This window comes from Telopea speciosissima, chromosome 9 (genome assembly GCF_018873765.1).
Source record: "Telopea speciosissima isolate NSW1024214 ecotype Mountain lineage chromosome 9, Tspe_v1, whole genome shotgun sequence".
NCBI lineage: Eukaryota > Viridiplantae > Streptophyta > Magnoliopsida > Proteales > Proteaceae > Telopea > Telopea speciosissima.
In genome coordinates this window covers 54,120,269-54,147,275 of record NC_057924.1, presented here as the reverse complement: position 1 = coordinate 54,147,275, position 27,007 = coordinate 54,120,269, and the positions used below count along the sequence as shown (strand labels likewise).

Here is a 27,007-nt window from a genome sequence, read left to right as displayed (position 1 = left end):
CAGCCAACCTCAGGCTGGGACTTCTCAAATCCTAACGTAACCCACATAAATGTAGAATAGAATTGGGTGCCTCTTAGGGGATTAAAATCCTCTGCAGTGCAGGCTGAGAGCTCACGACATGGAAGAATCTTCATCCAACGGTGCGAGCTTGAGGCAAGGCAGTTTTTTTTTTTCTTTCCTCGAGCTCAGCACTGTTGGATGTCGCAACTTCCACATGCCGAGCTCTCAGGCCCACAGTGAGAGAGTCTGGGCATGCTGCCAGGTGCTCAGGCTGTGTTTGTCTCTCTCCCAACCCTTTGGAAAGGACCACCATGCTCCTCCCTATGCCACCCGCCCATTGGTCCAGGCTGCCATCGTGCCTGGAGCTGGCAGCGTGCTCACTCCTCCTCCCCCTGAAAAACAAAAAGAAGATGAATCTTCTGCCAGTTGCAGTCTTTTTTGGATCGAGTTTTCCCTCAATGACCGTAAAAAGAGAATTTCTTCACTTCTGGGTTTTAAAGTTCGGATGGAACTCCTAAAACAATGGGGAGGGTAACTCAAACATTCGTGTAATGGGAAATCATTATGACATCTCATCCATGGAATTCCTCCCATAGAATGCATCAAAACTGACACCATATATTTCTATGTTTTGGGTGATGAGTGGAAAATTGTTTTGTTTTGTTCTTTTTCTTTTGGTATTAATTGGGTGTTCGGTTAAAGCTTTAAAGATAAAATTAAGGGAAAGAGAATGCCATCCGATCGCACAACTCACAACCTCTCTGTGTCCTGACACAGGGCATGAGAAATGATCGTCATCGCACCCCCTAAAACCCCGAAAATGACTAGGAATGCAACAGCTATTTTGCACGACCCTGTGCTTAGGTGCAGGGACAACGTCTCTAATGCAACCGGGTGGCATTCTTTTTCCCTAAAATTAAATAAATATAATCCTTGTAGTTCTGACCTAGTTGTCTTTGATAGGTGGTGGAGAGAGTGGATTCAGGTCAAGCTTTTAATCTTCCGTCTAACCTACTAATCCAACATATATTTTCTGATTAAAAATGCTCCTCACCAACAAACACCTATCCTTTCCATATTCAATTGACCACTGACTGGCTAATGCATATCCAATAATGCTATAAATGGCGGAAAATTTTATCAAACATAAGGAGTGCAAAAAATAATTACTCACCTATGTCCTACATGTTTAATTTCCTTAAGCTCGGTTTATTTTATCATTGTTAAATATAAATTCAATATAATCGTGATAAATAATATAATTTCTATATATTAAGTCAGCAGGGCTGCATGCCACTCTGAGTGTACGTTGAGTGATCTACATAGGCACACTCTCTTCAGATTCCCCCTCTCCCACCTAGTTGTAGTACCTATTAGAAAATGCTCCATATTTTTAATTAAGAATTAGACACATTAAGACTTGTAAATTATATAATTATAGGGTAATATTTTGAATATCTCTTAAGGGAAAGAGAACACCATCTGGTCGTGCAACGCACGCTGTCCCTACGTCTTGATACAAGGACTCACGAAATGACCGTTGCATTCCTCTGGAAACCCATAAATGACCAGGATGTGGCGTCTCTGGAATGCCCAAGTGGCGTTCTTTCCCCCATCTCTTAAAAAATTCCATTTATATGGAGGGTTTTCGTTCTCGTCACTATGCCTAGTGAATTATAATGCTTCACTTTCGTCATTTGCCAGTATATGGGTTAATCCATGTGGTGAAGGACCCCACGCACATCTCAATAGTCAAATTTTAGTCCAAAACAATCAAGAAAAATTGCTCAAAGCCTCAAACTATGATTTGAAGTTTTGATAAAATTACCAAAATTTAGCCATTGAGATGTTTGTGGGTTCCTTTATGAACATGGCAAGTAGGGCTGTAAACGGATCGGATTCGACTCGGATAGTGCTATATCCGCATCCGCCTTTTCGGATAGCTATAGCCTATCCATATCTGCATCCGTTTAACTTTCGGAAGGATCCGGATAGTGCTAAACGGATGCAGACACGGATACGGAAACGGATTTCGGCTATTCATTTACACCCCTAATGACAAGTGACAAATAGTGAAGCATTATACTTATTTAGGCATAGTGACGCGTAAAAGGAGGACCCTTTATATGTAACATGTCCATGGAATCAAATTTATTCCCATCCATTTTTGAAAATAATTGAATGGATCCAACGCCACCGACCACCCACACAAGCGACCAGACTAAGCAGACTCTCACACTTGGTTGTGTGACTCACTTCCTCCCCAAATGGGTGGACTTGGTAGTTCATAGTGGGTTTGGTTATGTGAAACACTTTCTCAAATGGGTAAATACTGTTTGAGAAAGTGCTTCACATAACAAAACCCACTATGAACTTTCTCAAATAAATAATCCACTCCATCTACCTTGTTGAATTCAAAATTACACCAGACAATAGCTTGTTAATTTTCTATTGTAGTAGTTATCTTGAGTTCTACTTTGATGCATTGCTCCTTTTGCATTCTAACTCATCCTTTTACTTGCATTTAACTGCATGATGAGCTTGCCAGATTCAGGCTCAAATGAGACAGATCGGCTAGCTCTGCTCGCATTCAAGGCTCATATAACTCATTATCCTTTCAAAGTCATGAGTTCATGGAATGACTCCATTCCCCATTGCATTTCAAGAATGGGTACCAAACGCAGCCTCCCTATGTCATATCCCAAAATTTTCATTTTATCTGTCAATAATCATATCGAATTATATTTTTAATGCATCCACCCTGTATATTCCTATACCCGCAGCCACCATGGAAGAACGCCCGCAAGAGATGCAATGAAACAGAAGAGGCAACAGAGGCCCCACTTCTAGAATCCATGGAAGAAAAGCCCTCTCCGTCGTAGCAATCGCCATAGAAAAGCTCACATTAATTTGATTACATTTTTCGGCATGATTAATTTCAGCAATGAAAGGACAAATCAGACGGCCTGTTTGTACACATACCCTGCAAATCCTTGATAAAGAAAACACCATTTGGAAGCATTTTAAGACCTGGTATTGATCGAAGGAGAATAAACATCAATGCCATATCAAGTTCCACTTTTCTTCAACCCCTTTACTATGGTGTCCATGAAAGATATTTGAAAAAGATGGTATTACCTGAAAAGGTCGTCACATACACAAGGTAACTGAAAGCCCAAAATCAGGTTTCCTTCAATCTCAAAAGCCACTCCCTAGTAACAAACTTCAAATTGAACCTGATAATTTTAAATACATCTGGTTTCTCTGTAAACTCATACTAACATTTGGTAGTCCTCAATGAAAATGTCCATGTTATAACACATTCAAAATAAAAGCAACCTAGATGTATTTGATTCATTTTGAGTACAACCAGCTTCATCGCGATTTCTTTGGGTCTGAAGAAACTCTGCACATGGCATACTTAATGAATAACCCTCCGAAGTACTGCTCGACCTATGAAGTGGAGACAGGTGTGTCCTCTTGTGCTCCCCATTCAGTCCAAGATCCATCATAAACAGCAACATCAGACTTCCCAAGTCGATGGAGACCCTGTAAGGTGATTGTAAGCACTCAAATCTTTTTCAAATATCATAATCCAGATACACTTTAGCAGATCTATAATCTCTCTCGTTTTACCAAAGAAAACTCACCAGTGCAAGAACACAAGCTGTCACACCAGTACCACAAGATGTAACCACAGGTTTATCCAAAGAGATGCCTGCAAACAAAACATGGTGAGAAGAATAAAAGTGGAATGGAGACCAAACATTCACTGAATGTCAACGAAGATAACATAAGTTTAACCATATAAATATTCAGAATTTTGGGACTATATGACTAATCATACAAAACTAAGCACTGAAAGTTCACAACACACAAAAGGATAGAATAGAACATTGTCATCATCACTTTTGGATGTGTGTGAATCCTTACTGGATTTCAAATCGTCATCGTCACTTGTGTGTGTGTGACCATCCAATCCTTAATTTCCCAACAAATACAGGTCTGAGAGAAGGCTGGAATGTGATTATCAGGAAATGTAGGAAATACATTACTTATATGTACTTTAATATAATAATGAGAATTAGGGAAAAAACACAGAAGAGGGTTTAGAATATAAACAACTCAGACATGTCCACCTGAACGTCACAATTTTGAACCTCTTGAAAGCCGTGGTCAATCTCTAAAACCCAGAGCATATTGACCTTTAACCATCTAATCTTAAGGGATTACTGCGTTCTGATTCCCTGCCTTTTTCTCTGTAAGGCACACTGAATATGAGCCACAATGTTTTCTTCATTCAGACTTCAGTTACGAAGTTTGGGCTGGCTCTTGAGAATTTTGGCATATTTTGGATAATGCCTATGCTCATGGTGGTGTACTTGAAAAGGGAAAGAAGATTTGAAAGATCCTGCTACCAGCCACTTCTCAGAGGTTATGGGGGGAAAAAACACGACAGGACATATGAGAATCACCAATGAACCAGCTTACATGGCAGCCAAAACGGCTAAAAACATTTTTTGATAGATAAAAATTGAACTAATTTTTGGGCATCAGTTGGCAAAGAAAATATCAGAAATACACCTATATGATATTAGAGGCAGTTGTACCCCCCTCTCCCCTCTTTTGTATAGTGTAGACATTCTCTTATTAATTGATATGTTTCATGATTAACCTATGGTGGGAAAAAAAATCCAAAATCTTAGTTCAACCACACAAAACAATATCTCAATAGCTACATAAAAAAATTCAATTGGATCATATTACTACTAATTTGAAGGTCTACACACCTTCTAGCTCAAATCGTTTCTTAAGGTCATCCGGAGATAAGAGGGTCTGTGAATCATCCAACATCTGCAAGGGAACATCACACAAATTACAGAACAAGTTCCTGGATTAAGTGAAGTTTTTCCTTGACAGGTTAAAAAAATTAAGATTTCAGATTTTTTTTGTTTTTCAAGAGATCAGAGAAAAGCATGTAAGATGGATATTACACCCTCAAGCAAGTAAAATAATACAAAGCAGTAAAATATTTCTACTAGATTAGTTTTCCCACAATCCAGATTGCAGCAAAACAACGAGATAGTTCAACATCTGAGAGGCATGACAAGAAGAAAACTAACCCTTATTCAAAATTTTCAAAATGTTTCCAGGTTAAAAATCACATCTTGAAATAAAATTCAAACATGACTTAACTTTCTTACTTACAAATTCAAACATGACTTAACTTTGCTTATAATTGAAAAAACGTAATACTGATTAGACTTGAATGGTGAAGTAGGATTCATGTAGTTGATCCCATTTAGTTGGCATAATTCTTAGTTGAGTTAGCTTTTACATTTATTTTCCCTATTCATTTTCCACCCACTTCAGGCTCAATTAACATCATAATTTGTCTGATCTTCTCAAAGGTTAAATCCAATGAATGTCAGGAAGAAAATCTGGATAGAAACTCATCACTGCACCAAGGGAAAGTGGGAGATGCATCAAAAGCAACGAAGATGACTAAAAAATTGAAATTTCTGATAAAACAATAGAAAATAATAACAACAGACCTGACAGGTTGGATTAGAACACATTGGATTCAGCTCAGAAAATACGAGAATCAAAAACTTGAAAAAAAAAGTACAGACCAACATTTCCTAGAATAATGCAGATTCCAAATCACGAAAAGAGAATAACAGTAGGCTTTTGACCTGAGCAAAAGGAATACATTTGCTTCCTGGTACATGACCACTTCTTATTCCCTTTCGTGGCTCTGGTGCAACTCCATCAAACCTGCAAAAGAACCAATAACATCTCCATCAATTCAAGTACAGGATTCCACAAGATGTGGGCCTAACAGAATTCTGTTTATTTACTTAGTTTTTCTATTTGTTTCCTTGCTGATCCAACAGTGCTTGGCACTCAAAAGCAGTTCTCTAACTTCAGCTACAGTTGAACTCAATGTGAAAAGGACATCAGTTTTTATCAAAATTTGGCCCCATGTCAGAAGCCCATTCTTATATTTTGGACACCTAAACTACATTTTTCCTTAGAAGTTTATGTTATTTTCACAGCAGGTGCCATGTTGGACGACGACCATGGTTCGAGAACTCGGTTTCGGTACTGGTTTCCCCCAGCCAAAAAACCGAGTTGGGCCGAGATCTCGGCGAGTTGGTGTTTTTTTTTTTTTGAACTCGATTGATAGTTTCGGTGGGTTTTTTTACCTAATTTGGTCATGAAACTTGGTACACAACCTATTTTGGGTCATATAAACACAATGGCACTATCAGATTGTCCAAAATCGAAGTCCAAATAGGAGTTTGACTTCGAACCCTAGTTTGGTAGGCTACGACGTACTAATAAGCCCTATTCTACACATAATTTAGTAATAGAAAGAAATCAAAGCATACAATTAATATAAAACAACTTAAATAAACATTAAAAATGTAAAAGTGTAAAATACATCAATCTTAACATATACCTCTATCATCCCAAGCCATATTGTCGAATCATGTAAGCCTCTGAATGTGCCACATAGGATTCCCATGTCATAGTGCTGCTGAAGAATCGCACATAGTCTTGGACACAATTCATATAAGTGTTGTCATCAACTAACTGAAGGTACCCTATCCAAGGGTATGGAAGAGGCGGTTGGGTTTTCTGGGGGTATTCTGGGGTCAAAACCATGCAAATTGGTTTACTGGGGGTTCTCTGTCGAGACCAGCGAGAGTAGTGAGATCTCCACATTTTATATGGGTCAGGAACTTAAGTGAACCAAGATCTTGGCTGAGATAATGTAAACCAGCCATTTCGCCACCTATCTCGTCTCGCCTTTCCAAAAAAGCAAGATCTCGCCGAGTTCTTGTTCCATGACGACGACACCCATGCCTGTGTTTGAGTCCTTGTTACTGAAGTTGTACTTGTGAATCCTCGATCAGGCTCATTTTGTCTTTAATAAATTTCTTTCCGTTGCCAATCAAGATATATATATATATATATATATATATAGGATGAGTGGAGACTTGAAATGATACCCTATTAAGACGTAACCAGAGCACAGTTGGCAAAGCACATCAAAACTTTTCCATACAATAGATGTGTTGATGAATGGAGCTTTTAGAGAAAGGGAAGTACGGCCTTGCCTTCTTTTTTTGGGGGAGGTGGGGAGGGAGAGGGTAAGGAACTACTAAAAATTTTGTTTCAATACAACCTGGGGAAAACTCTCATTAGGACTTACAAGATGGTGAAGATACTGTGTTGTGAAATATGCCTATCATCAGAAACTCAAAAAGGCTTTTTTTTTTTTTTTGGGGGGGGGGGGTGTATAGGAGTGGGGAGGAATGAGGGGAGGTGCTATATACGGATGTGACTAGACACTGGATTAAACATACTTCACAGATTTCACTTTTCTTAAGTATATACAGAATACTATATGTTTTCAAGCAGTAGATTTTTTGGTCCATTATTTCACCATTTCAATGTTGAGGTGATATTATAGTTACGACCTAATCATTGATGAAAGAAGAAGACCTAAGAATAAGCAAAACTGTTATAGTCAACTGTCAACATAATATCTTGGCAACTGGAAAAGAAATACATGCCTAAAAGCACAAATTGTTCTAACAATTAATAAGACCTAGGGCAACAAATTTAAAATCAAATAAAGGAATGATCATTACTATATGATATGCAAAATTAAGCATAAATCTTTATAAAATGAAATTCCAATCCTCCCCTTGTGGCCAGATTTCATGCCATTGACAGTCCACTCTAAATTGATTGAAACTTTTCTACTTCATGCTACATACAATAGAATGACACAATTGATACTAGTCAAGAGAAATCTAAACAGAAAATAAAAACATTACAACCATAAATAATTGAATACCTGGCCTTCGAGCGAGCATCTATTTGCTGGTATTCTTTGTCCTCAATATTTGTTCTAACCTGAAACAAATGGAACGAGGAATAAATTACATGCAAATAGTGCTCAAAATAATATTCAATCATGCTTCCCCTTTGGGGGGGTGGACCTCAACCAATTTTCTGTAAATTAGCAGGCCTCATTCTCAAGGAATCTGGCTTATTCATCAAGCTTTTTGAGAAGCCATCATCAATGTTTGAACAGAAGAAAATCTCCACCCCACCTTTGCTACAAGTAATTGAGTCGCACAAAGTATAAACTAGGAGGTATACAAGGTTGGAAAGAAGCAATCCCAAGATAGAAGCAAGGTTCTAAAACTCAGGTTTCGACAAGGTTTCGATCAGCCAGAAATTGAGTTCGTCTCAGTTTCGACCATATCTCGGTCGAAACCTGGGATTTTTTCCCATTGATAGGGAAACCAAGGTTTCGACCCTAAAACAAGGTTTTTTAGACCTGATTTTTTGCAGGTTGCCTATTTTTCACATTTTAAACACAATCCATGAATTACATTGACAAAAAAATCACTGAAAATAGTACTTGTCATTATTGACCCCAGTTTACTACTACATTATAAGGGTATTTGTGTCATTAAACTTGGGTTGTTGATTGCCAATAAAACGGCAAAAGCAAGTTTTGTCTGTTCAGTCAAAAAAGACAGTTACAGATAAAGGGTAACTTGGTCATTTCAGACTCCATAATCACTTTCTTCTCACTGTAAATGCACTATCTTCCACTTTTCCAGTTCAACCGTAGGCCCCAAGACACAGACATGCTTAACATTTTTTTAACATTAAAATAAATAAAAACGAACATAGAATAGATTTTTTAGTTTTTTCAGAAAATTGTAGAGATAATAAAAGTATCATAAATCCTCCATAACGGCTATTCTTCTTCTTCTTCTCTCTCTCGCTTTCAATGGGCCAACCAACGGCTAGTTTTCGTGGTTTTTAGCGCTGCAACTGTTCATTCTCTGGTTTCACTTTAACTAACCCCATTAAAGAGCAAAGAAGAAATAGAAAGTTGGAGAATCAGCAGAGGAAGAGGTGGGATTGTGGGAAGAAGGGACTAAGGAGATATGGATTTGAGCTCGTTTGTCACGTCGCTTGCGACGTCTTTCGTGATATTTTTGTTTTTGATGCTCTTGTTCGTATTGCTTTCGAGAAAACAAGGCAACAGTGCTGTTTACTTTCTGAATCGAATTCTCAAAGGGTTGGAGCCATGGGAAGAATCGAGGTTGAAGAACCCATTTGCTTGGATTCGAGAAGCGTTGAGCTCCACAGAAGCATAGCCTTGGTTTCGACAGGTTTTGCATTGGTTTCGGTCGAAACCATTACGAAACCGTCGAAACCTGTCAAATTAATGGATTTTTCAAAGTTTAGGTCCAACTCGCCTTGGAACCTGTCGAAACCAAGTTGTCTCTGCAGTTTTGACAGGTTTCGACCGAGTTTTGATTCCATGGATAGAAGCATTGAAGGTGTGACAAGACTTAATTTACATCAAGGATTCTAATTAATTCTTCCATCATCCTGCTTGATTCCTTTCAGTAATTTCAGAAAACTAGAACATTCAATCACCAGACAGACAATATATGTATGAACTTTTAGTTGGGTGCACAGGTATCTCCTTGAAACCTCAACACAACCCCCCCACCCCAAAACAAAACCACTACTTTCAGATGCTCAGTAAGGAGTGAATGGAAGAAGGAACCGAATAATTTTACCTCCTTTTCAACAGGAAGCTTTCTACTAAAAAAAAAAAAGCACTGACTAATTAATGCATTTCCAGGTCCAAAAAACACCCCGGCTGGGATCGAATAGGCCTACCCAAGTTCCTAAATAGGTCAATGTGAAAGGGTAGTGACAATCTGGTAATTAACCAGAACTTTCAAGGGGATCGAGTAGAATAAAAGAAAAAGATAAGATACAAATCATAAAATAAAGAGAGACAAACTTGGAATGAAAGTATGTAAAAGAGGATATGGAGGGATAAATACACAGTGAAGCTGTAATTGTGGAAGTGCAGTGAATAAAATAAAGAAGGGAAAAAGCACGCTACCTGGTCGTGTGGCTCCTGCACCCAGACACAGGAACGCGTGAAAGTACCATTGCCCCCCATGAAATAAAAAATTGCATTCATGATGATGCCGCTGTGTGCAGTCTCATTGCCCCCCGTGCTGGCACAGGTGCTATGCAACCAGACAACAATCTCTTGCCCAATAAAGAAATAGAGCTATCGTGGGGAAGGGGGGATCGTCTTCAACCTCCCAATTTGAACCAGCGGCTGGGAGGACTGGATTGATGAGAAGTTCTTCCTCCCTGGAGTTCCGATCAACTTGGGATCTCGGATGAAGAATCGCAAGGACAGTCCGTATTGAATACGAGAGGTAGCAGTCCAATCAACCAACTATTAATGCACATAACAGTGACTGAAATCCCAATGCAATGATAGGTAGGGAACCACCAGTTTCCCGGGTATCAATCTCACAAAAAGGGCGTTTCCAAATCTGAATCTCAGAAAGGTAAGTCGCTTCTTTGAGTATGAATACACCTCCAAACCTCAGGCCAAATGGCCCAGGAATAAAGGAACGTCAATGATTTTCCCTCTTCTCAGACTACCACCCCAAAACGAGGGAGAGAATGATTTATTCAAAGGATGGTTGCAGCAAGGATCTAACGTAGGAAATAAGAACAGCACAGGGGAAAGGGAGAAGATAAGAACAGAAAATTAATAGAAGAAAGGAAGATAAATGAAGAACACTCCTGGATGGGAGGTTCGGAACACCGGGAAAAGGGGGAGGGGACGACAGCCAAGCCGCCTAAGCCACGTAGGCAACACTCAAACTTAAACCAACTGTTCATTCTTCAATTTCTAAAATCCCAATAGTAGGGTACATGCATATAAATAGGAAAATAGAACTCCTGAAAAAAAAAAAAAAAAAAAAAAAAAAAAAACTCTTAGACTAGGAAACTGAAATAAACTCAAACAAATCTCCTACTTAATCTACCAAAATAAAATAAAAGATGAAATAATTATCCCAAAATAGGAATAAATCTTAAATATTCTACTAGACCCAAAGCCCCAAATTTGGACACCAATTCAGCTCGGTCCACAGAAGTGATAGTGCATCACTACTCTCAAATAGAAAAGCTGGAAAAAGAAAAAACTCAAACCCACAAAAGGAAAAATGAAATCCAGCAACACTAGTTATTTGAAAACTTTATCTAGAAAAAATTGGGAACCCTATTGGAATTTACATAATGATATAAGAACCCTGAAATCAAATGACACAAAAAGCACTTCGAAGTTGAAGTTTCAACCACATTAAACCCTAAACATACTCCAAACTAACCGTTATCAGGTAAGCCGGGCCGAATAAATGACATTTTAGTACCAAAAGTTGGAAATTCTAAAAAATCTTCTATCACATTTTCTATCAATAACTTAGAGCCCAGACTTGAAAGAAAAAGGTGGGGTGAGGGAAGAAGATACACGAACAAAGAAAATCAAAGAACACTCTGGCAACTCAGCTGTACTCTACAATCAAACAGGGCACTTGCTACACCATCCCTGGCTAAGAGATCTACCAAAACATTAGCCAATCTGAGATAATGATGATGAGACACCATCAATGTAATAGATGCAATGTTCTTTCCCCAGCCATCGACTTGATAACATTGCTAGAATTTCCCACTATTATGAGAACTACATCCGTGTCCCACCCCCACCCCCACCTGGAAAAAAAAAATAGACAATCACCTAAAATATGTTTAGACATTGAAGAAGAGCCAAAACTTCAGCTTGTCACACTGCAATGAACATGAGAAAGACTCACCTCTTCGGCCAAAGAGACTCTTGCCAAGCAAACAAACCAGAAGATTTCACCTTCTTTAAGGATAAAATAAAATTTTGAGGAAAGTTAAACAAAAATATCCTACTCTCTCAAAATGTTGCTAATAATTTGGACCTTAAAACACCTCTTTGCCCAACCTCAGACTATCATATATATCTTAGTCCAGTGGTAGGTCATCATCTTCGTTTATCAGCAATAACCAACTGCAAGGGGACTTCTTATCAGAAAATTCTTCTATTTCTCTCCTCCAAAATGCCCCAAAATATTGGCCATCAAGGAGATTTTGCAAAGAATACAGATGCAGTTGAATAAAATTCCCATTCCATTGTAGGATGAGATATAGAATCATTCCAAAGATTGGGAAAAGCTACTCCTACCTATGCAGGTTATCACCAATGGGTACCAGGTGAATGCATCAGTATCCAGCTTTTACATGCATCTTCTAAATAGAAAACGAAAAACAAATATCCCAAGAAGATCAACCACGTCAGGATCACAAATTAAACATTGAGAAGATTCAAAGGCCTTAAAAGTATAGATAATGGAGATGATTTTAATTCTAAACATAGTCTCCGACTGGCATTGCAATTTATACATTTAGATTTTAGACAAAATGCTTAGTATTAGGGCGACAATGGGTTCAGAGAGAGAGAGAATCATCTCACATTTCTATAAAATAAGAAACAGTGGTTAATGAAGAACCAAACCTGTTCAAGTGACCAGACGAGATGTGGTTGAAATTTTGTCTGAAATGTAATGGGGGCAACCTGTAGAAACAAGAGTGCAATAAGTAAAAAATACTCAATAGAAATCAGACCAAAAGCAGAAGAAAAACAGAAAAGTGCCAAGTTGTGGGAACTTGGAATGATTTATATTTAGAGGTTATGACAAAGAAGCTAAGAACGAGGCATTTAATGGTGGAGAGCCGGTTAGGGAAGAAGAGGAAACCTGAGAGAAGTCTCAGTGTTGCAGGGGAGGAGATGAAAGAGAGGGGGGGGCAGGGGCCCGGGGGGAGAAGAAACTCGCACACGCACAAAGCCTCGCAGACTCTCAAATATAATTAACTCAAATCATCTTTTCAATCTATTCAACAATGGGGAATTACACCATATATATAGAGAAATAAAAGACTACTAAAAACAAATACTAACTCTCTAACTAGGAAACTAAGAAGAATTTGGAAACCAAATATCCTACATAACAAACAGAACAAATAAAGTAAAAAAAAAAACATTATTTTCCCCAAATAACATAAATTCCTAAAATCCTACTATAGGGGTGTAAATGCTTAGCCAAAATCAGTTTCCGTATCCGTGTCCGTATCCGTTTAGCACTATCCGAATCCGTTCAAAAGCTAAACGGATGCGGATACGGATAGGCTATAGCTATCCGAAAAGCTATATTTACATGTAAATGGATAAAATATCCGATTTGTATCCGTGTCCGTATCCGGTTAGCACTATCCGAATCCGTCCGATAGCTAATCGGATGCGGATGCGGATGCGGATATAGCACTATCCGAGCCGAATCCGATCCGTTTACAGCCCTATCCTACTCCATCCAAAACTAAAACTGGACCCGGTTCATCTCCTTCTGGATACCCAAACGGGTTTGGGTCGGTCCAAGGTAGTGCACCTGCATCAATTCCCCCGGTGTTGAGAAAAACTCGTCCACGAGTTTTGTAGAACGAAAGAATTAAAGCTCACAAGCAGGTGCTATTGCCTCCATGTCTGCAACTTGAAGAAAATTCAAGATATGAAGCTTTGAGGTTGCATTCATGTCTGCAAATGTGTGGGGAAGAATGAACTCATGATGTGGAGGAATTGCTTTCACTGCACTGGAATCCGTTGTTACCTTATCCACAATCTTCTCGTCTTCCGTTGCCACTATTTTCTGTTTTAGTTGAGGCTGCATCACTGATCTTGCCTCGGTTGGCTTAGAACAAACATCATCAACTAACCCATGAAGAATGAATGTTTGGCACATGTGAAATGATGTAGGGTGCACAAGTTCCTGTCACGATCAACAATGCCTTTTCGTTCTTCCAACCATTCTCGGCCCAAATTAATAATGCGCCGAGAAGAATCAAACGCTTCACAATATCCATCGTCACAATATTGAGAAATGGAGAATTCGACGAATACATAATCCTCGAGTGAATAATGATCTGGCTGTTCTTTGATAACATCTCTACCACATCGTAAGAAAAAATTGTTGCTTTGCCCTTCATCAATAAACAACATATCAAGCTTTCCATTGGGAAATCGAACTCTGAAGTTGAACACAAAAGGATCAATGGCCAGGTTTGTATTCAGAATCATTATGGATCCACAAAAATACGAGTACTCAAATCAAGGAGTTAGTGGCAAAACAGTAAATAAATGGAGATTTATACGAGGATGGCAGAAGTGTAATTTAAAGGAATCTTGAAGCATTATTAAGGAGACCAAAGTGAGGATATGCTGGGTAATAAGAATTAATGGCTAGGGACCTACTTGGAACAATAAAAAAATAAAGGAAAAGAGATAAGAGAGGAAGTCAGGGGTATTTTCAATTTTGGGAAACTAAAAAAAACAAAATCAGAATTAAACTAAAGTCGTGAGTGGGGTGGGGGGTACTGACGTACCGTAGTCAATTTGGAAAACCAGCAGGGTTTTGAGTTCACAGACGAAGGAGATCTCAGCTCAACAGAGGAAGGGAGTGAGAGACGTGTTGGGCTTGGTTTCCTCAGCGACGAACTGCTACTTCAATGAGGACTGCAACTTCGAAGGAGGTGCCGACATGAGGAGTTGAATCAGGAGAGAATTCTGAACCAGGTAAGAGGGGTTTTTTTTTCCTTGGCTTTCTCTCGCTCTTATCTTCTCTGCTTCTCTCCTTTTTTTTTTTTTTAACTCACTGAAATCCTAGAAGGGGGAGGGTCCGATCGAAGCTATGGAGCAAAAGGAAGGGAGGGAGTTGCTAAGGGAATCGGAGGGGTGGGTTTTTCTGCGGGAGATGGTAAAGAGAGAGACTGAGAGAAGGGGGTTTTTTTTTTTAGTAGAACCTAAAAGGGTTGTTTGCGGAAACAGAGTAGAGGGGTGTCGGGAAGGTTGCAGAGGGAAGGGAGGAGATGGGTTAGGATTTCACAGTGTAGGGGAAAGAGGGCAAGAGAGTCAGGAGTGTTTTTTTTATTTGCTGTTACAGTGAGGAAGAAGATGGGGAGATGAAAGGCTGCAGTGAGGTTACAGAACTAGTGATGTAGATCGAAATATGAAGAAAAAAAGGCCAAAACACTGTTCACGGTACTGTTCACGTGAACAGTATCACAGCCAATATTTACCTTATTTGGGAATGTTTTTTAGAAGATCTAGTGGGCCCATCAAGTGGAGAAAGCTTCTATCCTAATGCTGCCAAAGTTTAGTTTCTATTTTCATATTTAGAAAGTAGGCTTAAGTTTCTATTTCCTTAAGTTTTTAATTTCAGTTTGTTACTAGTTTTATTTTGTTCTCTAAAAAAGAAGTTTCTATTTTGATGTATGGCAGCTAGATTTTATAGGAAGTTCCTATTTTATGGGTTTTATGAATTAGTAGTTTCCTTTTCTAGATTTATTTAGTTTCTTAATTAGATTGGGACTTTGTTGCTTTGTAATTGGGTTATTATAAATAAGAGTATGAAGCTGAGCAGAGAAGAACAGAGATTAAGAGAAAAGAGTTATGAATGAAGCTGTGAGAAGCGGCAACGATGAGAGACTGTGGGTGAGAGAGGCCCTGGGTGAGAAGATGATGGGCTGAGTGAGCTGATTCTATCCCCCCTTCTATATCCCTTTATTCTTCTTCTTATCCTTTTATGTTTCTTCTTTCATATATGTAAACAGGAACCAAAAAAAAAATTCAGTTATATTCAATTTGTTATTCCTTATTGTGTTGATCTAGGCTGCAATCGATCTCCCACTGGTTTCCCTGGTTCGAGGTCAATTTTTGCATTAACTGGTAATGTAAAAGGGTAGGAGAAGAAGAAAAACTCACAAAACTAATGGATGGAAGGGGAAATCGATTGTGATGGACTGGGAAAAGGAATTGGGTCTCTCACCCTAGGCCTCTCACCCAAGCCTCTCACCCAAGCTCTCACAGGACCCTTACGATGCCAAAGGCAAAGCAATTCTTTCATTATTCTCTAATCTAATTTGCTACTAAGAGCAATTACATATTTATAGCCCAAGGGGCTGAAGTAAATAGACTTTATTCTAACTAGAAATTAAAAGGAAAACAATGACTTAAACCTAATAGACTTAAAAAAACTGTAAACAAAGTCCACGAGTTGGTTGGCTTGGTAGGGTGTAGTGCTGGTCCATGGGGACCCTACACCTGCAGCTGTTTTCCCCTTTCTACAGGCTTGATCTACATCAACTGGGGATAGGGAAATGAGTGAGAGAGGTTGATGGGGAAGGAGATGGATCCTTCGGCTCTAATACCAAATTGGTGGAGGGCCGGTTAGGGAAGAAGAGGAAACCTGAGAGGAGTGTCAGTGTTGCAGGGGAGGACAGGAAATCGCATAACAAAGGAGGGGGGGGGGGGAAGAAGAAACTCACACACGTACACAGCCACGCAGGCTCTCAAACACGACCAACTCAAATGATCTTTTCAATCTATACAACAATGGGGAATTACACCATATATATAGAAAAATAAAAGACTCCTAAAAATAAAGACCAACTAACTCTCTAACTAGGAAACTAATTCAAATAAGGAAACAAAGAAGAATTGGGAAACCAAATATTCTACATAGCAAACAGAATAAATAAAGTAAAAAAGACATTATTTTCCCCAAATAACATAAATTCCTAAAATCCTACTAGATCCAAAAACTTAAACTGGACCCGGTTCATCTCTATTTGGATACCCAAACGGATTAGGGTCGGTCCAAGGTAGTGCACCTGCATCATTTAGATTCCAGAAATTGAGGAAAGTTATAGAGATAAAATATTACAGCAAAGAAAAACTGAAGGACATTTGAAGGTTCTGTCTGGGCAGAGGAAGTTAGTCACCTACCAAATCTAAGTTGGTAGGGTCAACCAAGTGGTTGAACTGGTAACCAGCATACTGGTTCTTTTTCTAGTTGACCATGGTCAGCTTTAATAACTGTGGAAAGGCAGTTCCTAAAACAGCACATTTTAGTCTTGAATAAATCCATAGTGAATGGAGACTCCTAAATCTACAGAACATATTCAACATCACATAAGCAATTTAATGTTCGAATAAAAGCACAAGTGCAATCTTCCTATATGAAAGAGCAATTTTAGCTCATTTTCACTTCATGTAATCTTATTATCTACTCTAACCCCCCCCCCCCCCTCAAAAAAAAAAGAATAATAAGTATGTTGAATCAGTAGAGGATAAAAAATAATAAAATAGTATAGAAGATGTAAAAGTAGACAATACAATTCTATTGGATAGAATATATAACACACAAAGCAAGAATGCAACATCATGTTAGATGGATGAATAACTTACTGTCTTTCCTTGATAAATATTTTCTATTGCTTCACTGGAAGCCTTAACTTTCAAAATAGCGTCTCCAGATGCACTGGATTCAACATCAAAACCTGAAGCACGCCATCGTGGCAAGCCACCATCTAATACCCATACTCTGTCATGACCATATACTCTGAACATCCTTTCCATTCAGCACATATAAAAAAATTTCAGAAATTAAACACATGTGCTTAAGCAAGGAAGGTCATATGTGATATTTAATTATGTTGGATTTTTCGTCTCATGCATAAAACTTACCACCAAACACGAGCCGCACTGAATATTCCTTTCCCATCATAAACAACCAAGCCATCTTTGTTCTGGATGCCAAGCGCAGAAACTGCAGCAGCAAAAGCTTCCTCCGATGGCAACATGTGTGGCAGCTGATCCAAATTGTTTAAATTAAACGCACAGATCATCCGATAGATGATGATTTCTTTAAGAATAAAAACATCAACAAAGAAACACAAGACCTCAAAAAATTGACCACAACTTCTCAGGCAGAGGCATACTGATAGAGGACAGCGTGGAAGGGGATGCATGATCGCCCCACCTACAAAACTCTCAACCCAACAGACAACCCATCTAGATGGTTGCATGACGACTTAATCAAATCCTTTTGTTAGTCATAACGGTATTGACAAAACCATCCAAATAAAACTTCTTTTCATCTAATATGGTGAACATGTAAAAGGACCATGTACTGTTTTCTATATTAATTTGTCTGTCCCAACATGTGAAATTAAAACTTCATAACAAAAACAGTGCATTGGATGAAGCAAATATACAATATGATTGAGTCACTGAGTCAATATACAACATACAATACACCATATGATTGAGTTGTAGCATGTGGCCGATCCAAAGGATCCCCTATTGATCCAATGGTGGAAAGACTTTATCATCATCCTAGATGGCTCAAGTCAAGGGCTCATGTAACCAAACTTGCCTAAGGGACCTGGTAGCTTAACTTTACCCAAGCAATAAATGTACAAAGAAAAATACTTTAGGATGTCAAAGAAGGCATCTCACTTTTGTTGATTGATCTGATATTCCATCCACATCAAAGAAAAGGGCACCGGGAATGTGTGCAACCTGTATAGAAGATAAATTAAAATGAAATAAAAGAGTAAGACAACAGCTCCTCTTCCGCAAGTTGTAACCGAATTGCAGCTGAAATAGTAATCTAGAATATGAAACAGAAAACATAGCGAAGTCATCTAAAAGATTAAGTGATATGGAAGAGTTTCTTCTGAGTTCTGAAGTGAGTCAAGTGACAACCATTAACAAAGTCTATTGAGCTATTACACACAATCTATAAAAGTAGTTACAATGCAATGGAAAAGGTATTGGTAAAATCAAGAAAAGTCAAACAGAATCATAAGCCGCACCTGATATTCTTGAATTGGATTCCTCTGTTCATCTGGCATGTACCAGGAAGCATCCAAAACCTGAAGAAATAACTAAATAGTCAAAATCTGTAGATTTACATAAATGCATCTACGTACAACTAAAACAACAATATTACTTCCCAAATATTTTAACAAAACAAACTACCTCAGGACCATAAATATTTACATCTAATTATGCCACAATGTATTCAAACTTTAGATATTGTTCTCCAAAATTCCCTCCCTAATTGGTCAAAACCTCTCAAAAGATCATTTTGATCATGTACATGGAAACTTGCAGCCCTATCAAGAGAATCCATGCAATACACCAAGAAACTGAGCCTTTAATTTTGCTTTCCATATTTGAGATATCTAGTTAGTTTGTTTGAACATAAGATCCTCTTGGGTAGTGTCAATAGTGAAATTGCCCAAGTCGACATCGAAGAGGGGTGAGGTCGACATCGAGTGGCTGTCGATGAACAGTACTTGACATTGAAGGAAATGGATCAACTGTCGAATGTCATTGTCTGAATGTCGAAGTAAATTAGACAGTAGGGGGGTTCTACCCGATAGTCAAAGGGCATGGCTCGATATCGATGGAAGGTGGGTTCGATGTCGACTCGGGGCCTTTGAGTGTATAGAAAGTATCCCTCATCTTTTTGAAAAAACTTCAAGTTTGAAGATCTTTGCTAACTTCTTTTATATCACTCCCCACCATTCACTTACATACGTGAAGGAGAAAAAATATTGAATTTTTCTTCTCATACTAGCCTCCCCACAGTTATGCAATGTGTACTGTCTTTCCCCCTTCATTGAAATTCTGCCAGCTTGTGACATATCAGTTGATTTCTCCATCAAAAAGGCATCCTATGTTTTAAATTAGGACTTGTATACATTTATGTGCCCTCTCTCTTAGTCCAGATATAGAATGATACAAAAGTGGGTGCTGTAGATGGCTCCCCAGGGTAGTTCAAAGAACATTTTTAACAAGCTCTGAAAATTGGTAGAAGAGAAATGGAAAACTTGAACACTTGCCAGTGAGAGCATAAAGTCACAAAAATAGTATCAGGAACATTTTAAATAGAAAACAGTATAATTGTACTCGCAGAAATGTCAATTAAAATAAAAGAATATAGTATCAACAATCAACCACCTTCACATCAGGCTCCCTAAGGTTAGCATGAAGCCAATCAACAGAAACAACAGGATCTTTAGTGGACACAGATTCTGTTACAAAAGTTGCTTTTGCTCCAAGTGTTGAAGAAGCCATAGCAAAACGGGCCAAACCACAAGTTGTAGATAACGGAGGGGACAGATCAGTCCTTCTGTAAAATGCTTCCTGGAAACAAGAAAATAAAGCAACATAAGATCTCAGCCAAGGGGGGAAAAAAGGAAAACAGATTTAGTTCATATAATAACTAATAGTCAAATTCATAAGGGAGTTAATACTCAAGTGAAGTAAAGAAAATAAAAAATAAATAAATAACTCAATTCAACAAAACCCCATCCAATTTGAATCTGTTTCTGCCTTTCCATCCTATCCAAAGCCCCTAATTTTTTTCACATTGCATTGCATGATTTCTACTCACTGGAGCAGATATTGGTTTTCTCGCATATTAAGGTAAAAATTGCCACATTACATCACCTATATCAAAAACATCAATAAACCACTCCGTAAAGCCATTTCCTAAACATGAATGAACATATATATATAGTCGTTGTTTTCCTTCCCTTTTTTACTTTCATTATTAAAATGTTGGCTTTGCAGGGATCCATGTAGCCTACCCCATTTAGTTGGGATAAGGCTGTGTTGCTGTGTGTGTGTGTGTGTGTGTATATATATATATATATATATGAATCCTGTTTGTCATCAGTGATCTGATCATCTCATAGATGAGACCATAGTTATCAAGGCGACGCCATGGCATCCACACTCCTTGGTCGCCTTGGGCGCCTACGCAGGCACCTTGCCGCCACGGCGGTGTCGCCTTTATTTTTGACAGTCTAAAACGCCATGGTCGCCTTCCCGCCTTGATAATTATGAATGAGACTAGATTATAAGGTGGGACCAATTTCTTAGTGCTACGGTGATCAAGGAAAACAGATGTAAGCAAATGGAACATAATGTGGTGACTCATTTAAGTGGTAAGCTCAAGCCCAATGCAATCAGATGGACCATAGTAATGGAACATTATTCAGAGAAAAGAATGTGATATCCTTCTCAAGGCCATCTTTGCTCACTCAATCGCTTGATTTAGGCTAGGTTATATCTTGAAAGCGATTCCAAGCTATGAAGAATTATTTTTTAACTCTCGAAGAAATGACCCAAATTCCAGATGAAGAATTAACCATTCTAAAACAGCTACCAAAACAATGAGGGGTAACTTTTAAAGCATGGCTACCAACAATGAATGAATTTTATAACGAGTGATCATCCAGAACTCATGGAAAAAGACAAACAATTTCGAGTGAGGGGAAGCTTGGGTCTGTTTTTAACCCAAAAGTGGGTTTCTTGTTTCTTCTCTTGAGAATGAATTGTCTCTTTCAGTTTGTAGTCTTCACTTTTGTTCTTGCCGTACCTCTCCCCTACAACCCACCCCACCCTCAAAAAAAAAAAAAAAAAAGGCAATCCTGTTTGCGAAAAGAATAAGAAGTAAGAAAATAATATCCGTGCATGTTAGATCAAAGTAACTGAATCCATAAGGAAACCAATCATTACATACGAGAAAGTAACAATAGGCAGATACCCAATGATATAAGGATACCAAGATCACGAAAGCCATAAACTCAACCAACCACACATAATAAAACAAGCAAATTCAAACTCAATGACCATAGAAGGCAGGTGATATAAATAAAAATCATCCCTTTACCCACTCATTAAAATCAAAGGTACTAAACCAAATGGAGAAATCCAACCTTCCAAGCATACTATGACTACAAAAATCAAAACCCACAAACAGAAACAGATTGTATGCAAGCCCATAAACAAGACTTCGAAACAGAACACTCGGAAGATTGAGAACCAGAGTATCTAACTTACATTGACAAACGAACTGTAAATTTGTGGCTTCTGCGTATAAGCAATCGAAGGTCGAATCGACCGAAGCCCCATAAGTGTCCTCGTTAACAGGGTAGAAGCCATTTAATCAGAAACTTTTCTTAGAATTTAAAATTCGAATAAAATTGTAGCCGAACATAATCTAAGGCAAGGATCCAAGCATGGCTGCTTATCAACGGCAGCAGTAGCATCAACTAAGAGCAAAAAGCAGAGCTGCAAAGGCTTTTCTCTCTTCGACGTCCTAATCCTTCCCGGTGAAGTTATTATATAGAGAAAGATTTCCTAGTTTCCGACTCAATTCTGCAGACTATTGAATGGACCCAAAGGGCTGTAAGCCATTGCCCCGGTCGGACGAAGATGGTTTGTACGAGGTCCACTTTTTCAACGCTCCCTATTAAAATAAGGGGAAAAGAACTCTACTTGGGACTTAGGAGTGCGCACGCTAGGGCAGGTGCCACACTGCCGGACAGATAATGTATGTTTCCCTTAAAAATTGGGAGGGGATTGCTGTCAATCGTGTAGCCCCTGCACCAAGGGCCAATGGGAACACTGTGCTAGAAATATGGGTGGGATTTTTCATTTTATCGAGGGGGCATCAATATGGGTGGGATTTTTCATTTTATCGAGCTTCCTTCTACTTTCTTTTACTTTTCTTATCTCTTCTACTATCTTAGCCTCCATAGGATCCATGTAGCCGACCCCATTTAGTTAGGATAAGGTTATGGTTGTTGTTGTTGTTGTTGTTGTTGTTGTTGTAGAGTGGTCATTTTTGCAATTCTTGTGTCTAGGTGTAGGTGTCACACAGCCCTGCAGCCTTCTTTTTTCGTAAAAGATAATTCGTTGAATAAACAAAGATTTTAAATTCATTAATTTTGGTATTCATGCACTATAAAGTTCTTGCTTAACCATAATTTTTCTAATTTTATAATAGTATTTATATTGTTTAAGACCGAGTTTTCCTTCAACCACGATCATGGAGAATCCTTTAACCGAGGCCTTCGAATGGCATTGGGAGGGTATTGCTCCATGGGGAAGATGTTTGATAATTTGTAAATAGAGACCAGAAGACATGCAAACATTGATGGTGGCATTGGGAGGGTATTACACCATGGGGAGTATGTTTGACAATTTGTAAATAGAGACCAAAGGACATGCAAACATTGATGGTTGTACGATTCCTTCACTATGTGGTGAAGAAAACCCCTTCCCGTTTTTTATGAAAGAGGAAAGAATAGAGAAAATGTTCTATGTGGGGGGACGCAAGCCATGCCCAGACACAATGGGGGGCAAAATGACTATCCCACCGCCATGAAAGGTGGAAATCCCACCCACCAAGATGCCAGAGCTCGCTCTCATTAGTCGTCGTGTGTGTGCGGCCCCTGTGCTCCCTCACGTAGAACGCTCCCCCTCTAATATATTAGAATAAAAAAGAAAACAATAGAGAAGGGGAATTAGAACCCCCCCCCTCAAAAAAAAAATACAACACAGGACTCAACATGACCTTACAAACCTACATCCCCTGAGATCACACAACACAATCAATTGGATCTATCAGAGAATAGATGCAAAATGCATATACAAAGTGGTAGTAGAGATTAACAATTTAGAAAGCATATCGCCTTATGATTTAAGGAATAAATAGCATACTTGTTAAAAGTTCTTAAGTAATTTTGCCTTGACATCAACAAGTTTTAAAAGCATTTGTTTGCACTCTGCTCTGTAAAGTGATTAAACTCCTTTAACTATTCTCCTTCTGTTGTAAAGATTTTCTTGTTCTAGAAAGGAATTTCATGATTATAATATGCTTTTTGAGAGGGGGGGTTGTTGTCAGGCTGCATGGTGCTTGCACCATAGCGGGAGCCAATGAGAGTGCACTCAAGGGCATCCAACATAGTGGGGTTTTTCATTTTGTTGGACCTAGAAGTTTTATTTATATGATATGTGTTTTGGAGATGGATTTTTCATTTTGTTGGACCTAGAAGTTTTATTTATATGATATGTGTTTTGGAGATGAAAACCATTGTGTGATATATGTTTGGGTGTATTAACATGTATGTTAATATGCTAATTAGAGTTTGATGATACCCAAAGCCACTGATATGGAACCATTAAAGACAAAGATAGCATATTGATTGGAAGAAGAACTACTAAGAATAGACTTTCACGAACAGAAGACAGTCCATTCATGGTGTTGAGAGATTTAAGAGTTGAAAGCTACACCAAGTTGGAGAATCTTTCAAGATTAGAATTAGGATTTGAGCTTTATTGGTTTATCCATGTAATCCTAATGTATATGATCAACAAGATGAGAAAATGTCTGAAGTAAGACATCAAAAAGACTTAAATGAACAAACCCAAAAAATTATAAAAGTTAGTAAATCTGTTATCCATTGTCTTCTATGCATAGAGACGGACAACCGAGCTTAAATAAGAAAATGTAAAAATATTCTATGCCATCTCGAACGGACAACCGTGCTTAAAGAGTTAAGTCAGCTGAAGGACTTAATGGTCTTTCGTGGTGAGCTTCTGACTATCTCTGAGAGCAAGTAAACTAAGTCACTTCGGGACATACGATCACGCAGTCTTCCGTGCTTTGCTTCCATCTAAACCCGAGAGTAACAATCTTGAGTTCTTGCAACTGTGGTCTCCAATGAAAATCATGCGGCCTTCCGTGTAATAGTGATATAAGTTGCGTGGTTAAGCTTTGACTAACTTAATTTGTATAATTATTAATGAAACATTTGTACTGATAAACCATAAATACTCGGGGCCAATCCCGATCCATCACATGACATGGCATGAAGAGAGGACGACCCAGACTCGGCTACATCAAGAATCATCCGCTAGACTTAAGAGGAAGAGACCCAATAGGTCACTCAAGGACCAAGGTCACTACACGAGTTGGGAATGTCATCACCACCTGGATTTACATCATCCGACCGCCGAAGGGATCTTATCCCAAAGAAGATGCACTTTACCCGTGCACGACTCTCAAGGATCTTATCCAACACTTGAGGAGCACGCATGTCTATCTGCAAGGGAACACCTTCCCTACCCGGACTCTACCTACCAAGAGGAGAGATCTACTATGTGATGGACTCTACTACCAAGGAAGCCTATCACCAACTACCTGGACTGTCCACACCGCCATATTCAGCTATAAATACCCAGGTATTCTACCCCATTGACCCATCTTGAATTCCAGTGATTCAGTTGTTGCTGAGAGAGATCTAACTTGAGCATCGGAGAGTCCTAGGCCAGAACCACACCGGTTCTCCCTTGTCCCTGACGTCCTTTTGCAGGTTGCGGTACCCGAAGGACCACCTGATGATTTCTTGACGCAACATGTACTTTAACCACTTGTGTGACATTCATAAACATCTTACTGATATTGAGGAGCTTCAATAGCTAATTTTTCTTGATAAATATAAGTTGAATATAAACTACCAAAATAATTTAATACTTCCAACAAACTTGGAACAGAAGTAGACCTCCAATAGCTATTTTTTCTTGAAAATGAAAAGATAATTCAAATAGTTTGAGTGAGAAACCATGTTTGACTCTAACAACTAGTTTTGTTGAAACTAGGTTGACTCCAACTTACTTTGTTGCTTATAAATAGGTGAAGTCATTTGATATCAAGAATCAATCAACTACAAGATCAAGAATGATTTGATTACCCTTTAGCTATTTAAAGATTGTACAAATGTAGAAACTTTAAGCCATTTATAGTTGCCTAAAATAGGATTGTTTTTTCCTCGTGTCTCTAAGGGTTCTTCGTCATTTTTTTACGTTTTCCCTCTCGTGATGGGTTTCTTTGATGATTGATTGGAGTTTGAGATCCCTTTCTTATTAATGATTGAGGATTTGAGTGAAGTTAGGTAGCACTTCATCTCTATTTCTCTAACTTGCTAAAGGAAATTAGAGAATGGGAATTTTGTAATTTATCTAGGAATCTTGTCTCAGCTTCTAGTTGCTTTGTTTGTTAGTTTAGCGACGCGCAAATTCTAATTGTGTTGACTCACCCATGTTCTTTATGGTGAATATTGGGTTTTTTTTATTCCCATGTGGTGGAAAGACGTGGCCAATGTGAAATTGGATAGATGAAACACCCCTTGGATACGTGCCAAATCTCTTGACCAATCTCAACTGAACGGTCCACTAACTAGTAAATTTTCTCAGAATGTGTTTTCACCAAGTTCTTGTTTGTTTTGTTATAAAATTTTGCATGTAAATAATATTTTACATTAAAATTTTCCATTTTTTCATTTTTATTTTTTATTTTTTTTTTTTTTTTTTTTTTTTTTATTTTTTTTTGCATTTTACTTTAAAAACAAACAATGGAAAAATCAATTTTATAGAAAAAATTTACTTTTTTTAACTTTATATGTAGAAAAAAGTAAAGTCCAACTATCTGAATAAGGAAAGGTGGATTGACCATCTAACAAATTTCAACTTACATTCACCCTATTGTATCATCATTTATGAAGCATTTACCATTGAATGATTAGTCAACCAAAGCTTGCTCATAATTTATATGATTCTGTTAAAATTCAGCACAAGAGGTAAGTGAGATGTGACAATGTGTTCAAAAATTTTTGGGCAAACAATGTATTATTCAGTGGAATACCAAATGGTTTTCATCCTTGGCCCACTAAACAATTCCACAAACTATATTTACAAATTATTTTCTTTTCTTAAGGGAGTCGTTCTGATATTTTGAGGGGATTTTCATCCTCATCTATCGGTTTGTGCAAGATTGTGGATAAAACCTTTTGTCTTTTTTTTTTCCCCTTTATTTGGGGGGGGGGGGGAGTGTCACATTTATTTTTTAACCAAAAGCAATGCTACCTTCTTACAATGGCATCAAGTCCACTTGAAAATACTCAAACTTAGTGGGGCATATAGGGGTTTTCCTCTTGTGATGTCTTAAATCAATTTACAACATCCATATGAATGAAGGGAGGCAGGCAAGATATATAGATATTTCTCATATGGTAAAAATAACGCTGTCGGGCAACCCCCATGCCCTCTCACATGGGGGCAGTGAAATGACCACTTTGCTGATACCTTTGGATGCTCGTACACTCACTCCCATTGGCCCTTGCACCTGCATAAGGGCAACGCAGCCTGGAAGCAAACACCCCCTTTTCTCATATATACATTAGAATATATTAAATTCCATATATGTAGTTTAAACATCTAGGTGGTTTAGGTTGTAGGACATGCTTTGACAATAACATTGCCCTTCTATATATAGCCTCTAAGCTATGATCTTCAAATCCT

At 38.3% G+C, this 27,007-nt stretch overlaps 1 protein-coding gene across 1 annotated transcript; it reads right to left on the bottom strand.

Annotated features, from left to right (window-relative positions):
- Window positions 1-3,243: 3,243 nt before the first annotated feature.
- Window positions 3,244-21,947, bottom strand: LOC122640850 (thiosulfate/3-mercaptopyruvate sulfurtransferase 1, mitochondrial-like). The gene is made up of 12 exons (XM_043834110.1): window positions 21,704-21,947; window positions 19,814-19,999; window positions 18,661-18,720; window positions 18,302-18,364; window positions 17,528-17,652; window positions 17,249-17,411; window positions 12,467-12,526; window positions 7,874-7,932; window positions 5,697-5,778; window positions 4,791-4,854; window positions 3,651-3,718; window positions 3,244-3,549 (listed from the first exon to the last, which is right to left on the bottom strand). The coding sequence occupies exons 1-12, from the start codon at window positions 21,803-21,805 to the stop codon at window positions 3,454-3,456; spliced, it is 1,128 nt and encodes a 375-aa protein (XP_043690045.1). The 5' UTR covers window positions 21,806-21,947; the 3' UTR covers window positions 3,244-3,453.
- Between the last annotated feature and the right edge of the window lie 5,060 nt (window positions 21,948-27,007).